Raw genomic sequence first — 16,208 nt, forward strand, 5'->3', positions numbered from 1 at the left:
AGGCATGACTTACTGACTAACCAACCAACAACTTATAGCTTTATAACACTGCACATGTGCTCATTGCAGGGGGCCCCTGTGTTGGAGAAGCAGGAAGAAGATGAATCTCTCATTCCGATGTTTCTCACGGAACTGATTTTGACAGTCCAGTCACTGCTCTTTGAGCCTTCTTTGGAAGATTTTCTGGTAAGTGTTTCCTCCCTTAATGTCTGTGTATAAATAACTTCTTGGAAAATGAAGCAATTTTTCTACTGTTAAATGATTAGCAGGTTCACTATTGTCCTTTCTCTAAAATGATCGTAAGAAAAAGACAGAGCTTTGTTCTGTGCACAGCATGGCATCTACATAAAAAGTATCTGAAAGTTGAGCATGTTCTCTTTCATTTAAGACAGATTAGGGGCTTGATAGGGTATACTATCAGGAGAATATAATCTGTATATGAATTTAGAGGACTTCCCTGGTGGCTCAGATGTTAAAACATCTGCCTATAATACAGGAGACCTGGGTTTGATCCCTGGGTCGGGAAGGTCCTCTGGAGAAAGAAATGGCACCCCACTCCAGCACTCTTGCCTGGAAAATCCCATGGAGGAGCCCAATAGCTACAGTCCATGGGGTCGCAAAGAGCTGGACACAATTGAGCGACTTCACTCACTCACTTATAGGCATCCTTCTAATGTGAGTCCAAGAAACCACTGTTGTAAATACCATTTTGAAATCTTTTTTAAATATGTCACATTTAAGAGGATTTTATTGTTTTAGTATCTATTTTTAATTTTTTAATTGGAGGATAATTGCTTTACAATATTGTGTTGGTTTCTTCCATACATCCAGTTTTTGCTATGCTATGCAGTCAATTGCTACTAGTTTGGCCACTTAAAGCAATATTTACCTCCATCTCTGTGGGTCAGGAGTCTGGGCACCTTTTAGCTCCTTCTCTGCTTCAGGGCCTCTCCAGGCTGCCCTTTGGGTGTTGTCTGGGCTGAGGTTTCCTCAGAGGCTTTACTGGAGAAGGATCTACTTCCAGTTTCCCTCAGGTTGTTGTGAAAATTCATCTCTAAGCAGCTATAGGACTGAAGTCCCTGGTTTCCTGAGAGAAGTCAGCTGAGAACCATCCAGTTCAAATATGTATGTCTGCTTCTTCAAGACCAGCTGGAGAATCTCCTTTGAGAAGGGCCCAATCTCTCTTTTAAGAACTTTCATTTGATTCAGTCAGGTCTACCGTGGCTCAGCACATCCTTTCTTTTTTAAATATGTCTATTTATTTATATATGACTTTTTGGCTGCGCTGGGTCTTCGCTACATGCAGGCTTTCTCTAGTTGTGGTGGGCAGAGGCTACACTCTAACTGTGGTGTGTTTGCGTCACATTGCGGCGGCTTCTCTTGTTGCAGAGCACAGGCTCTAGGGCTTGCAGGCTTCAGTAGTTGCAGCACGCGGGCTTAGTTGCCTCATAGCATGTAGAATCTTCTCAGACCAGGGATCGCACCAATATTCCCTGCATTGGCAGGCAGATTCTTTTTTTTTTTTTACTTTTTTTTTTTTTTAATTATTTTTTTTTTTATTTTTCAGGGGTTTTTGTCATACATGGATGTGAATCAGCCATAGAGTTACACGAATTCCCCATGCTGGTCTCCCATCCCACCTCCCTCTCCACCCGATTCCTCTGGATCTTCCCAGCCCAACAGGCCCGAGCACTTGACTCATGCCTCCCACCTGGGCTGGTGGTCTGTTTCACCACAGATAATATACATGCTGTTCTTTCGAAACATCCCACCCTCCCCTTCTCCCACAGAGTTCACAAGTCTGTTCTGTATTTCTGCGTCTCTTCTTCTGCCCTGCATATAGGGCCATCGTTACCATCTTTCTAAATTCCGTATATATGTGTTAGTATACTGTAATGTTCTTTATCTTTCTGGCTCACCTCACTCTGTATAATGGGCTCCAGTTTCATCCATCTCATTAGAACTGATTCAAATGAATTCTTTTTAACGGCTGAGTAATATTCCATGGTGTATATGTACCACAGCTTCCTTATCCATTCATCTGCTGATGGGCATCTAGGTTGCTTCCATGTCCTGGCTATTATAAACAGTGCTGCGATGAACATTGCGGTGCACGTGTCTCTTTCAGATCTGGATTCCTCAGTGTGTATGCCCAGAAGTGGTATTGCTGGGTCATATGGTAGTTCTATTTCCAGTTTTTTAAGAAATCTCCACACTGTTTTCCATAGTGGCTGTACTAGTTTGCATTCCCACCAACAGTGTAAGAGGGTTCCCTTTTCTCCACACCCTCTCCAGCATTTATTGCTTGTAGACTTTTGGATAGCAGCCATCCTGAGTGGCGTGTAATGGTACCTCATTGTGGTTTTGATTTGCATTTCTCTGATAATGAGCAATGTGGAGCATCTTTTCATGTGTTTGTTAGCCATCTGTATGTCTTCTTTGGAGAAATGTCTGTTTAGTTCTTTGGCCCATTTTTTGATTGGGTCATTTATTTTTCTGGAATTGAGCTTCAGGAGTTGCTTGTATATTTTTGAGATTAATCCTTTGTCTGTTTCCTCATTTGCTATTATTTTCTCCCAATCTGAGGGCTGTCTTTTCACCTTACTTATAGTTTCCTTTGTTGTGCAAAAGCTTTTAATTTTCATTAGGTCCCATTTGTTTATTTTTGCTTTTATTTCCAATATTCTGGGAGGTGGGTCATAGAAGATCTTGCTGTGATTTATGTCAGAGAGTGTTTTGCCTATGTTCTCCTCTAGGAGTTTTATAGTTTCTGGTCTTACATTTAGATCTTTAATCCATTTTGAGTTTATTTTTGTGTATGGTGTTAGAAAGTGTTCTAGTTTCATTCTTTTACAAGTGGTTGACCAGTTTTCCCAGCACCACTTGTTAAAGAGATTGTCTTTTTTCCATTGTATATCCTTGCCTCCTTTGTCAAAGATAAGGTGTCCATAGGTTCGTGGATTTATCTCTGGGCTTTCTGTTCTGTTCCATTGATCTATATTTCTGTCTTTGTGCCAGTACCATACTGTCTTGATGACTGTGGCTTTGTAGTAGAGTCTGAAGTCAGGCAGGTTGATTCCTCCAGTTCCATTCTTCTTTCTCAAGATTACTTTGGCTATTCGAGGTTTTTTGTATTTCCATACAAATTGTGAAATCATTTGTTCTAGTTCTGTGAAAAATACCGTTGGTAGCTTGATAGGGATTGCATTGAATCTATAGATTGCTTTGGGTAGAATAGCCATTTTGACAATATTGATTCTTCCAATCCATGAACACGGTATGTTTCTCCATCTGTTTGTGTCCTCTTTGATTTCTTTCATCAACGTTTTATAGTTTTCTGTGTATAGGTCTTTTGTTTCTTTAGGTAGATATACTCCTAAGTATTTTATTCTTTTTGTTGCAATGGTGAATGGTATTGTTTCCTTAATTTCTCTTTCTGTTTTTTCATTGTTAGTATATAGGAATGCAAGGGATTTCTGTGTGTTAATTTTATATCCTGGCAGGCAGATTCTTAACTACTGGGCCATGAAAGTCCCATCACATTCTTGATTAACGCACAGTCAATTATGTCTGCAAAGTCCCTTCATCTTTCCCTATAATGTAACCTCATCATGACTGTGGCATCCATCGTGTTCACAGATACTGCCCATACCCAAGAGAAGGGGATTATACAGGGCATATAAACCAGGGAGGGTGGATCCGGGAAGATATCTTAGAATTCTGCTTTCCTCCTTCAGGTACAAGCACAGGTTAATAGACCAACCAGGGACTATATTTTCTGTCCTTAGCTAGTGTACTGTGATGGAAAAGCACTGGTAATCAGGATCTCTAGATTCTAGTCTTGACTTTTCAATTAGTGGGCTCTTTGACCTTGGGGAAACCACTTACCTCTCTGAGATTCAGTACATGCATCTGTGAAATGAGGAGGCAGGTGAGTTTTAAGGTTGCTTCCTCTTCCAACAGTTTTTGATTCTGTAATTTATGAGATCATCAGACTCATTTAGGGTACAAGAATGAGCAGACTGCTGAGGTCCCTGTGGTTGGACTCTCTCTCAGGAGTTCCCAATAAGAGAGGCACTGGATTTTCATGCCCTTTCCAGGCCAGAATATTCATAGCCTTAACATGGAAGACAGAGTACAGGAGATAACACAAGAAAGCTCTCTCCAGCTAGCAGCTGGCTGTTCTCCTTAAGCGTCAAGGGATAGGCCTTGAAGACTTCAACACTTAATCTTTCCTGTTGTAGGACCCTACTCCCAACATGAGTATTAGTCAGTCATTTGTGTCCCACTCTTTGCAACCCCATGAACTGCAGCCTGCCAGGCTCCTCTGTCCATGGAATTCTCCAGGCAAGAATACTGGAGTGGATAGTCTTTCCTGGAGCTTCCCAACCCAGGGACTGAACCCGGGTCTCCTGCATTACAGGTGGATTCTTTACCATCTGAGCCACCAGGGAAGCCCAACACGAGTATTTTTAATTCCTAGATAAGTCGTAGGCTAAGCACGTTCATACATTCACACCACACATAAGATTTTGCTTCATGAAGCCCCAAATTAGCCAATAGCAGTAAAAACAGGACTGTCAATCATGAATTTTCTATTTTTTTCTCACTCTTATTTTGGTCATTAGTCTTAGCATTTCAAACATGCATATGCATGTAGAGCTTCATCTAAAGGAAAAATTATATACTTAAGTCTTGACATCTGACATTGTTCTTGCTTGGGTTAACTATGATCTCCTACTCCTTGATCCAAATACTTGATCCAAAAGATGATGCTGTGAAAGTGCTGCACTCAATATGCCAGCAAATTTGGAAAACTCAGCAGTGGCCACACGACTGGAAAAGGTCAGTTTTCATTCCAATCCCAAAGAAAGGCAATGCCAAAGAATGCTCAAACAATCACACAATCGCACTCATCTCACACACTAGGTAAAATAATGCTCATTCTCCAAGCCAGGCTTCAACAATATGTGAACCATGAACTTCCAGGTGTTCAAGTTGGATTTAGAAAAGGACGATGAACCAGAGATCAAACTGCCAACATCTGCTGGATCATCGAAATAGCAAGAGAGTTCCAGAAAAACATCTATTTCTGCTTTATTGACTATGCCAAAGCCTTTGACTGTGTGGATCACAATAAACTATGGAAAATTCTGAAAGAGATGGGAATACCAGGCCACCTTGAGAAATCTGTATGCAGGTCAGGAAGCAACAGTTAGAACTGGACATGGACCAACAGACTGGTTCCAAATAGGAAAAGGAGTACGTCAACGCTGTATACTGTCACCCTGCTTGTTTAATTTATATTCAGAGTATATCATGAGAAATGCTGGGCTGGACGAAGCACACGCTGGAATCAAGATTGCCGGGAGAAATATCAATAACCACAGATATGCAGATGACACCACCCTTATGGCAGAAAGCAAACAACTAAAGAGCCTCTTGAAAGTGAAAGAGGAAAGTGAAAAAGTTGGCTTAAAGCTTAACATTGAGAAAACTGGGATCATGGCATCTGGTCCCATCACTTCATGGCAAATAGATGAAGAAACAGTGGAAACAGTGGCAAACTTTATTTTGGGGCGCTCCAAAATCACTGCAGATGGTGACGGCAGCCATGAAATTAAAAGACACTTACTCCTTGGAAGAAAAGTTATGACCAACCTAGACAGCATATTAAAAAGCAGAGATATTACTTTGCCAACAAAGGTCCATCTAGTCAAGGTTGTGTTTTTTCCAGTAGTCATGCATGGATGTGAGAGTTGGACTATAAAGAAAGCTGAGCGCTGAAAAATTGATGCTTTTGAAGTGTGGTGTTGGAGAAGACTCTTGAGAGTCCCTTGGACTGCAAGGAGATCCACTCAGTCCATCCTAAAGGAAATGAGTCCTGAATATTCACTGGAAGTAGTGATGTTGAAGCTGAAACTCTCCAATACTTTGGTCACCTGATGTGAAGAGCTGACTCATTTGAAAAGACCCTGATGCTGGGAAAGACTGAAGGTGGGAGGAGAAGGGGACAACAGAGGATGAGACGGTTGGATGATATCACTGACTCAGTGGACATGAGTTTAAGTAGACTCCGGGAGTTGGTGATAGACAGGGAAGCCTGGTGTGCTGCAGTCCATGGGATCGCAAAGAGTTGGACATGACTTAGAGACTGAACTGAACTGACCTGAATACTTGATCCAACATACATTTTTCAATTCTTTCCTGTTCCTGTTGTGTTTAACAGACCTCTGATTGCACATGACTCTTACTTACTGCTCCCACCTCTGGAAATAGAGTCCCCCTTGGTTAAATTTCTCTTGGTTTTACTCCTGTGCCACATCTCATCCTTTCCAGTCCTCTATTTTGGAGCATCTTTTTTGTCTGACCTTTGACTGTTGTGATCCTTAAAGGCTCTCTCCTCCTCACATGCTATATATTCTTCCTGGGTGCTTGTGTCTGTGCCCATTGTTCTAAATACTGCTTCTAGAATGGCATCTTTAAATGTATATTTCCATCCAGTATTTTTATTCTAGGCTCCAGACTTAGAGCCATCTGGAAATCTCCACAGTTAAGTCCAACTAACCAAAATAAGGTCTTCTCAGGTGGTACAGAGGTAAAGAATCCACATGCTAATGCAGAAGACAACAGAGATGCAGGTTTGATCCCTGAGTTAGGAAGATCCCCTGGAGGAGTAACTGGCAACCTGTTCCAGTATTCTTGCTTGAAAAATCCCATGGACAGAGGAGCCTGGCGGACCACAGTCCACGGGGTCACAAAGAGTCAGACCCAATTGAGCGACCGAGCACACACACACCAAAATAAATTAAACTTATCAACTTCTTCCAAAACTTACTTTTCCTTCTGTATTTGAATGAAAAACAGTATCCAGATGCCCAAGCCAGCAATCTAGGTGTCATCCTGTGCTTAGTCGATCAGTCGTGTCCAACTCTTGTGACCCCATGGACTGTAGCCCACCAGGCTCCTCTGTCCATAGGATTTCCTAAGTAAGAATGCTGGAGTGGGTTGCTATTTCCTTCTCCAGGGGATCTTCCTGACCCAAGGTTCGAACTAGTGTCTCTGGTGTCTCCTGCACTGCAGGTGAATTCTTTACTCACTGAGTCATCAGGAAAGCCTTGATCTAGGATCTAGGAGTCATCCTAGATCCTCCCTTACTCTTTGGGATCAATTCCTGTGTGTTGACCTTAGTTGCACTTCTCTTCAATGAGAACCCCATCCTTACTGTGACAGTCTCTTCTCACCTGTCTGCCTCTCTACTAGTCCATTTTCTGCATTGCTGACTGCAAGATTATTTCACACACATATCTTATCATGTCACTTAAAATTAAATTTCTCCATTGTCTATAGTAGCATTTTCAAAGGATGCTATATAAGATACCGATAGACATTCTAGGAAACAGGGGGTTGTGATATGCATTTTACATATTAACAAATATGAAAACATCTTTTTAACAGATCCAGAGGAAAATCCTGTTTAACTTTCCTTAATCTGAGGTTTCTTCCCAAACTTATCTGACCTTGGGACCCTTTTAACTCAGGGTAGTCCATGGTCACAATCTGGGGAATGATGGGCCACTAGCTCAGCATCACTCACAAGGCCTTTCATGAGGGGTTAACTGCATTTTACCACACTGGCACTTAAACTCCAGCACACAGTCCTGCTGCCCTCCTTGGGCCTGTCACATACAATGACTTAAAAGAACTCTACTCCCATCTTGTATACTTGAGAAGCTCCTGCTCATCTTTTAAGGTTCATATCAAGAAGTACCTTTTCTTTATATCATTTAGATAGATTTTATATTTATTATGAATTAAAAATTAATTTGTGCTCACTGAAGAGAATGTGAAAGACACGGAAAGACATTATTAGCAACATTGGTCATCCCATGTGCCACAAATAGAAATAACCTTTTAACATTTTTAGACATTTTCTCCAATTTTGTTTTAGGACATACTGATATATACAAACAGACTTACCTTGCCATGAGATTTTACATATGCATTTTAAAATGGGATTTATACACTAGTTTTATCTTCCTCTCTTTTTTTTTATAAGCTTTATAGCATTATATTATAAACTTTTTCCCATGTCATTCATTAATCAATCTTTGGAGACACCATTTTGAAAAGGTGCCTAATTTTCATTTGTATAAATATACTATAACTTAACTATTCCTCTATTTTTGAACACTAAAGTATTTCTTTAATTAGTTTTTACTGTAAGTATTGCTTCAGTGAGTGCCATTCCACATGAACTATTGTTTACATACCTAATTGTTCTCTAAAGTTAGATATCTAGAATGGAAAATACTGCTCAAAGAATATGAACTTTTATTGATTGCCTGCTAGTCAGCCGTGTCTGACTGTGACTCTGTGGACCGTAGCCTGCCAGGCTCCTCTGTCCATGGGATTCTCCAGGCAAGAATACTGGAGTGAGTTGCCATGCCCTTCTCCAAGGGATCTTCCTGACCTAGGAATCAAACTTGTGTCTCTTATGTCTCCTGCATTGGCAGACAGGTTCTTTCCCACTAATACCACCTAGCAAGACCTAGCTACCCTTTAAACATTCCCTGATTTGCTTAAGCCTATCTTGGCTTTCTTTCCCTTATGACTTTTCTGGGTTTTGTTCGTATTTCAAATGAATGTAATATATTCATCTTAACGTGTTGCAATTTTTTGTTTATCAGTTTCTCTCTCAACTAGAAAACATAGTTCCTAAAAACAGGGGCTGTGTCTTCTGATTTGTCATATACTTAGAGTCAATGTAGTACTTGGTATGGTTGAATGAATTATTCTTATTTATTTTAATATTTTAGAAAATTCAAAATTTTTTATAAATATACCCATATATGTATTTACATTTTTGTTTGTGCTTTTCTCTCTAACAGGATGGTATTTCAGGTGCAATTAATCATTCCCAAAACACTGTGTTATCAGTTCCTAATCTCGTGCCTGATTCATATTTTGATGCTTTCACCAGCCCTTACATTAACAACAAAATGGAAGAAAAAACTTGTGGGTTCGGTCCAAGCTTATCAGCAGTATTTGATGATGATAAGAATTTTCACACAATTATCTTCAAAATAAAGGTATATTTTCTTTTACTAAAGCCATTTTTACAATACTTTAAATTTTTAATTAACTGAGCAACATATTTTCTTCCTGTCTTATCTTTAAATTGAGTGCTACTTAATCTCTAGATGGTTAAGAAATTTTTTTAAAGTCCTAGTATATCAGAGCACTGATGATAGGAAAAAGACGTAAAGGAACAAGCTGTTCAAGATGGCATAACTTCTAGGGGACAAAATAAGGTTAAAAAAGGAAGAAGAGTCATTATTTGAGCATTGAGTGGTGCAGAAGAAATAAAGCAACTGATGAAAAGTTAAGGTCCTGCTAAACAAAAAAGAACCAAAAAATCAGAATATACCCAACTCTTTCCCCACAACCAGAAGATAATCTGCACATTGCTACACTTAACAAAATAGAATGCCTTTGAATTATAAATCTTATAAATTACTCCAAATCCATGAACTGAATTAATGAAAATATATTAAATACATGAGAACTTACCATAAGGAAAAATCAGAAAAATGAAGATTAAAAAAGCTAATGAATATTCCTTCTCTTCCCCCTGAAAGCCATGAAACAAAAGCTGTACTGTAAACTCAAGTATATAACCTCAAACACATATTCAAGCCTGAATATGTGTGAAATAACATCTCAAAAATTCAAAATTCAAAATATAAATGGTATTGTTTTAAGACAAAATTATCTCAGAAATGTAGAATAAATGGCATAGTGTCCAAAGGAGAATAAACTGAAACTAAAATTTAAAAGACAAGAAAACAACTAAGAGAATGAAAATAAGCTAGTGTTTTTGCATCTCCTCAGTTGCTCAGTTTTGTATGACTCTTTGCGACCCTATGGACTGTAGCCCACCAAGCTCCTCTGTCTATGGAATGTTCCAGGCAAGAATACTGGAGTGGGATGCAGGGGATCTTCCTGACCCAAGGATAGAACCCACATCTCTTATGTCTCCTTCAATGGCAAGCAGATTCTTTACCACTGTACAAGATATAAGAAAAAAATGATTAGAAAGAAAATAATCAAAATAGAAAACAGGCAAAGAAAAAATAATAGACATATAATTGAAGTCTCTGAAGAAGAAAAACAAAACAAGGGGTAGAACAAGCAAATAACTATAGCCCGAGAAAAGAAACTGTGAATCTATATACAGAGTACCTTGGAAAATTGACTTAGATCAATAAACTCTGAGATACATACTCTTGAAAATATTATCTTTTAAAGAAAAAAAAATTTCCTCCAGGTCTCAAAGCAAAATAATAACATAACATATGGAAGTAAGAGAATTAGACCAGCATCAGGCTTCTCAAAAATGACATATAAAGCAAGGTGATGATGGAACAGTACTTTTTAATGAAACTCAAGGGAAAGAAGTATGAATCAAGAATTTTTATCTAGATAAGCCAGTCCTTCAAGTAGCAAGGTTATAGAAAAAGTAGTTTCAGAAATACCATGCCCTAGAGAAATTGACGCTGATCTGGAGTTTTTGTGGAACGAAGATGAGTTTCATCCAACCAAGAGATAGCTGGTAATAAGACTGATCTTTCTATTTGTAGATCCACATGTAATGAGCTTGGAAGTTGCCACTCCATCCTAACAAGTAAAAGCTGAACACGTTGACTGAATAGACTGTTAATGCGTTTTTAAGAGAGGCGAGGACATAGGGAAAACCACAGCCCTCAAGATTGAAAGGACAGAGAAATATATACAGGGAGTCATGGTTCTGAGAGCAGAGACTCATGGACAGAAATCTCAGTGAGAACCAGTGCCAGGACGGGAAAGCCAGAACTGTAACTGGTACATTGCTGGAGGCTCAGTGTTAACAACTCAGAGTAAAACACTCAGGGGACGCAGTTATAGGAGACTCCCACAGTATTATGAAATTTACCTGCAGCTCAACCAGGTTCTCACAGTAAATATTAGAAAAAGATCTCCTCATGCTTCCAGCAGGGAGAGGGGAAAAGGAATAATTTGAAATACATCAGAGCACTCTGTTCTTAACAAGGCCTGCCCTTAGAGGAAATTAGTTATCCAGAGTTTAATTTGCTAGTGTATTGTCAGGTCTTTACTGACCTGAGGGAAGGGAAATACACAACTCCAGCCTGCTCTAGCCATCCTGTCCCACCTAAGGAGAGAGGGGGGAAAAAAGCAAAAGACATTTATGATACTCACAGTCCAGAGGCACTGGTTCAAAAAAAGACTGAGACCTAATCAAAGGATGAAGGTAAAATATATCCCCTTCCCTGACACATATCATCCTCTAACTAAGGACCTATTAACAGCCATTCATTTTACCAAGTATATCACATCTGGTTATCAAAAAAAGTTACAAGGTTTATTAAAAAGGGAAAAAATTAGAAGACAGAGCAAGTATCAGACCCAAACATGGCAGGGGTATTGGAGATATCAGACCCAGAATTTAAAGCAACTGTAATTAAATAATCATACAACTATGATTAATAGTCACTGAAGAAGGAAATGACAACCCATTCCAGTATTCTTGCCTGGAGAATTCCATGGACAGAGGAGTCTGGCGGGCCATGGTCCATGGGGTCACAGAGAGTCAGACACGACTGAAGTGACTGAGCATGCATGCATGATTAATAGAACAACTGTGATTAATAGAATGGAAAAGACTAGAGATCTCTTCAAGAAGTTAGAGATATCAAGGAAACATTTCATGCAAAGGGTACAATAAAGAACAGACATGTCCCCCAGACAAGGACATGGCACCCTACTCCAGTATTCTTGCCTGGGAAATCCCATGGACAGAGGAGCCAGGCAGGCTACAGTCCATGAGGTCACAAAAGAATGGGACCCAGCTTGGTGTCTAAATAACAACAACAGGAAAGCCATGAGAATGAGGAAACAAAATCTTAAAATAGAATGCAGTAAAAAAAACAAATGAACTATTCTATATTTCAAATGAATAACCACACTGCGAGGAAGGGGGAAACACTAAAACAAGTAACTTTTAAATACACTGTTTTGTCTATATGATCACTGTAATTATAACAAATATTAGGTTCCAGTTAGTTTGTTTTTCACAGTGGTATTAGTGCATTAGCAATTCTGAAATGACTTTCTGTGTATTCTGGAGTTTAGCGAACAGCTAAACATATTGTGGATAATGAAATGAAGCTACTCATACTCAGAAAGGGAAGTACAAATATGGAAAAGGCCAGAATGGTGTTATATTGGAAATGGGATTATGAACTCATGATTTTTAATTAATCAATAGAAAGAGAGCTATATATAGGGTTTTGTGTATGCATGTATGTATCTTTGTGGGGGGTGGGTGTGTGTGTCTTGTTCTGCTCACTGAGATGGTGTGGAAGCAGTGACATCCTAATAGCGATGAGTCCATTTAGTGTCCACACATTGATTTCTATGTATCATTCCAAAGCAAAAGATCCTTATCTCTGAAGAAATTGCTTATTCCTAGGACAACTAAAGTACAAGAATAGCCCAGAGCATAGTGTTGAACCAAAATATGAGTGAAAGTGAAAGCATTAATTGCTTAGTCATGTCTGACTCTTTGTGACACCATAGACTGTAGCCCGCCAGGCTCCTCTGTCAATGGAATTTCCCAGGCAAGAATACTGGAATGGGTTGCCATTTACTTTTCCAGGGGATCTTCCCGATCCAGGAATTGAACCAGGGTCTCCTTCATTGCAGGCAGATTCTTTACCATCTAGCCACCAGGAAAGTCCTGCCACCCCCACCCCCACACACACAAATAAGAAGATGTCTAAGAACTAATGGAGACATGCAGAAAAGATTAAAAAGCCAACCTGAAGGGTCTCCCTAGAACAATCTGACCATTAAAATAAGTAATGGTTATAACAGTGTTTGAATAAAATAAGAATACATAAGCATATTTTATGAATGAATGAATGAATCGATGGAGTGAGAATGGAAAGTTCTTCCTTACAGTAAAATGCCAACTAGTAAATGTAGAAGGAAAACCTAAAGAAAGATCACCATTATAGCAACCATAGAAATAGGCGAGAATCTCCAATGCATACTGAAATGGATATGCAAAGGTATGGTGAGAAAAAGGACTTTTATCTCAAAACATTTCTGCATAGGATATTTATTGATTTAAAGAGAGAAAATAGTAAGTTTACATTGACAGACCTCACAGATACCACTTTAGTATGTTAACATCACCAGTAATGAGACAAATCAACATTATGTGCCTTTAAACATGATACATGGAGAACATACATCATTTCTGTTGCATTATTGCCAAAATGTATAACTGAATGTAAGCATTAAGAAGTGTTACACAAACACACACACACACACACACATGTTACTCTTCAAAAAGGTAAAGATCATGAATGACAAAGATTGATAAATTGGTCCAGATTAAAGGACACCAAGATATATGACAAGATACAATACCTGATCCTGGATAGGAGAGTGGGCCAGGGGAACAAAATTTTTTTTATTTTGCTATGAAAGGCATTATTAGGAGAAATGGCAAAATTTGTATAAAGGTCTGTAATTAGATAATAGTATTAATATAAATGCTAATTTCCTGATTTAAGTCATAATATTAATACTATGACAGCTTAAGAAAATATTTTTATATTTGTTAAATAACCCTGAAATATTTAGTGTTAGAAATATCTTGTGTCTGCAGCTTTCTTCCAAGTGGTTCAGAAATATAGAGAGAATCATAAAGCAAATGTGATATATTATTAAAATTTAAGGAATTCAGTGACCGTATATGGAATTCTTTGAACTATTCCAGCAACTATACTGTGAGGTTTTAAAAATCATATTTCAACATGTTGGTGGATCTTTCCACTTTTGGGTCACCCATTGTGTTTCTGCCTAACACTTGCATGATCATGTACCAGAGACACTATTAAATCTGCTCAAAGGAGATATACTTTGACATAGTATCTTCCCTTCAATTTTTAATGTAAAGAAATAAACAGCAGAAACATTCTGGAATATTATATAAGAAGCCTATTGAAAGGAAATAAATGAACAAATATCTAAATATGGCCATCTAGGGTGTGTGCTATTGTTTGTAATTAAAATTTTTGCCACTACCCACTAAGTATGTAAAGCAAGAGTCTGAGCCACCTACCCTAGCATTGGGGTGTATGGAATGGCAAATTCCATTGGTCATCTCTAGTTTTCCTTGGGACAAATTGCAGTCATTTGCAAGAAGTCTTAGTAGGAAATATTAAGAGAAGACAATGGAGTGCAGCCAAGGAGTAATAGGCCAAGATCAACAAGAAACAAGTCCTAACTGCCATTTGCAGGCATTACGATGCCTTTGAACCATGATAATGTGTACTGACATGGTACTATGGGAAAGTCTTGTAGGGAAGTGGAGGTTGGCGCCAAGTTTAAGCAAAGTGAGGGAAAGTATTTATTAGGGCAAATTCTGAAGACATTTTGAAATAGGAAACTTGCCAGCATAGAGAATTTAATAATGAGATTAGGCAAGTATTTTTGCACATATGCTAAATGGTTTTGCCTTGGCTCAAAAACACTTAAACCAAGATATAAAATTTGTGATTTGGAAAATAAATAGGCATTGTCTCTTGCCATATATCTACTAGTGATGTATAAGTTCACCATGAAGCTAAAAAATTACAAGTTTACTTCTTTTTAATCATAAGGAACGATTCTTTGGAAGTCACATTTAAAGATGTATCTTTTTTTTTAAGTTTCATTAGAGAATTTATTAACTGCCCTTTGTCATCATGAATGGTACATTTTCTCTCACTTATATATCCCCAGGTCACAGCACAGTGTGCATCTGCATTTTTTAGTTGTATAGAATTAAATTCTGCTCAGGAAAAATATAGTTTTGTCTGTTTTTATTTTATATAATGTGTAGGAAGCCATACAGGCAGCATTTGAATCTGCCCAATTATATGCAGCTACATTTGAAAAGTTTCAAATATTCTTCAAGGAAAATGAAAGTCTTGACCTAGAAGCTCTTAAACTTCAAGAACCTGGTAAGTTTTCATTTGTCCTTGCTAATTATGTCTAAGAGTCATATCAAGGTTTATCATGGTCTAGGTTTCTGCTTTGTGGTGTGTGGTGACAGAGATGGTAGCCCAAAAGAGTTGACCTGACAGAACACGAAAGTTTATTCATTTCTAGATTATTTTCTGTAGAACCACTTTTTTCTTTAGTTTTACTGTTATGTTTTATTTCAGAATATTATGGGAAGGAATTCTTCCCTAAGAGCTTATCTTTTAGTATGAAACTGTATCAGTGCAAAGGTCCTATAGCCTCTATATGGAAAGGAGTTGAAAGGAATGTTTTCCCCTCAGATTCCTTAAAAAATGTTTACATAGTGTAACATGTATCTCAGGAATTCATTCTGTCTCAGGAATTCAAGTTACTCTATTTTTACAGCCCTGTTGCAACCGGGTAGGTATGAATCTATGAATCGACACCTTAGTCATGAGATTAGAACCATGGAGAAGTTATTTTATTAAACTTATTTTCTTCAACCAAAGAAAATAAAATACAATGCCCAAGTGAAATTTCAGGCGAGAAAGTTTCCAAGTGATTATGAAAATTAAGTATATAGCATTCATTATTACCATTTAAAAATGTGAAGCATATCATTCATATTCTTTTTTTGGTTTGTTTCATTAACTGGTTTTATTCTTTTTTTTTCTCATGCACAAAAATGTTTACTCTGATACTTTGCCTCATGAATGAGCACTATTTTTTTCTGGAAACTCTTGTGTTTTTCTTTCAATTCATTATTTTTATTACACTGAAGTATTTTAAAGCAAATTAGACATGCCAGTCCCTAAATGAAATACCTCAATATGCATCTTCAAAAAGCATGTCCCTACAGAACCAAAATATTTTCACACCTGAAAAAAAAATCTCTAAAATCAACATTTAGTCCATATTCAGAATCTGCCCAATAAAGCAGTTTGCAGCTGATTTGGCCCAGAATCTAATCCAAGAATAGACACTGTATTTACTTTTTATGTCTCTTAAGTTTTGAAAAGTTGAAACAGACCTTTTTTTTCCAAAGCACTAACTTGCTCAAGAAACAAAAGTGGGGTTTTAAGAAATTAAAAAAAGAATTAGACAAGTTCATTTCTACCATTCTTCACCAA

General features: G+C 38.1%; 1 protein-coding gene across 1 annotated transcript in view; it reads left to right on the forward strand.

Moving 5' to 3' along the window:
* Positions 1–16,208, forward strand: part of DNAH6 (dynein axonemal heavy chain 6) — a 266,242-nt gene that overhangs the window by 40,092 nt on the left and 209,942 nt on the right. Inside the window, exons 10-12 of the mRNA XM_065927280.1 lie at positions 70–186; positions 8,892–9,092; positions 14,957–15,077. Of these exons, the coding sequence (XP_065783352.1) occupies positions 70–186; positions 8,892–9,092; positions 14,957–15,077 (439 nt within the window). The remainder of the gene's footprint in view (positions 1–69; positions 187–8,891; positions 9,093–14,956; positions 15,078–16,208) is intronic.

This window comes from Muntiacus reevesi, chromosome 3 (assembly GCF_963930625.1).
Source record: "Muntiacus reevesi chromosome 3, mMunRee1.1, whole genome shotgun sequence".
Lineage (NCBI taxonomy): Eukaryota > Metazoa > Chordata > Mammalia > Artiodactyla > Cervidae > Muntiacus > Muntiacus reevesi.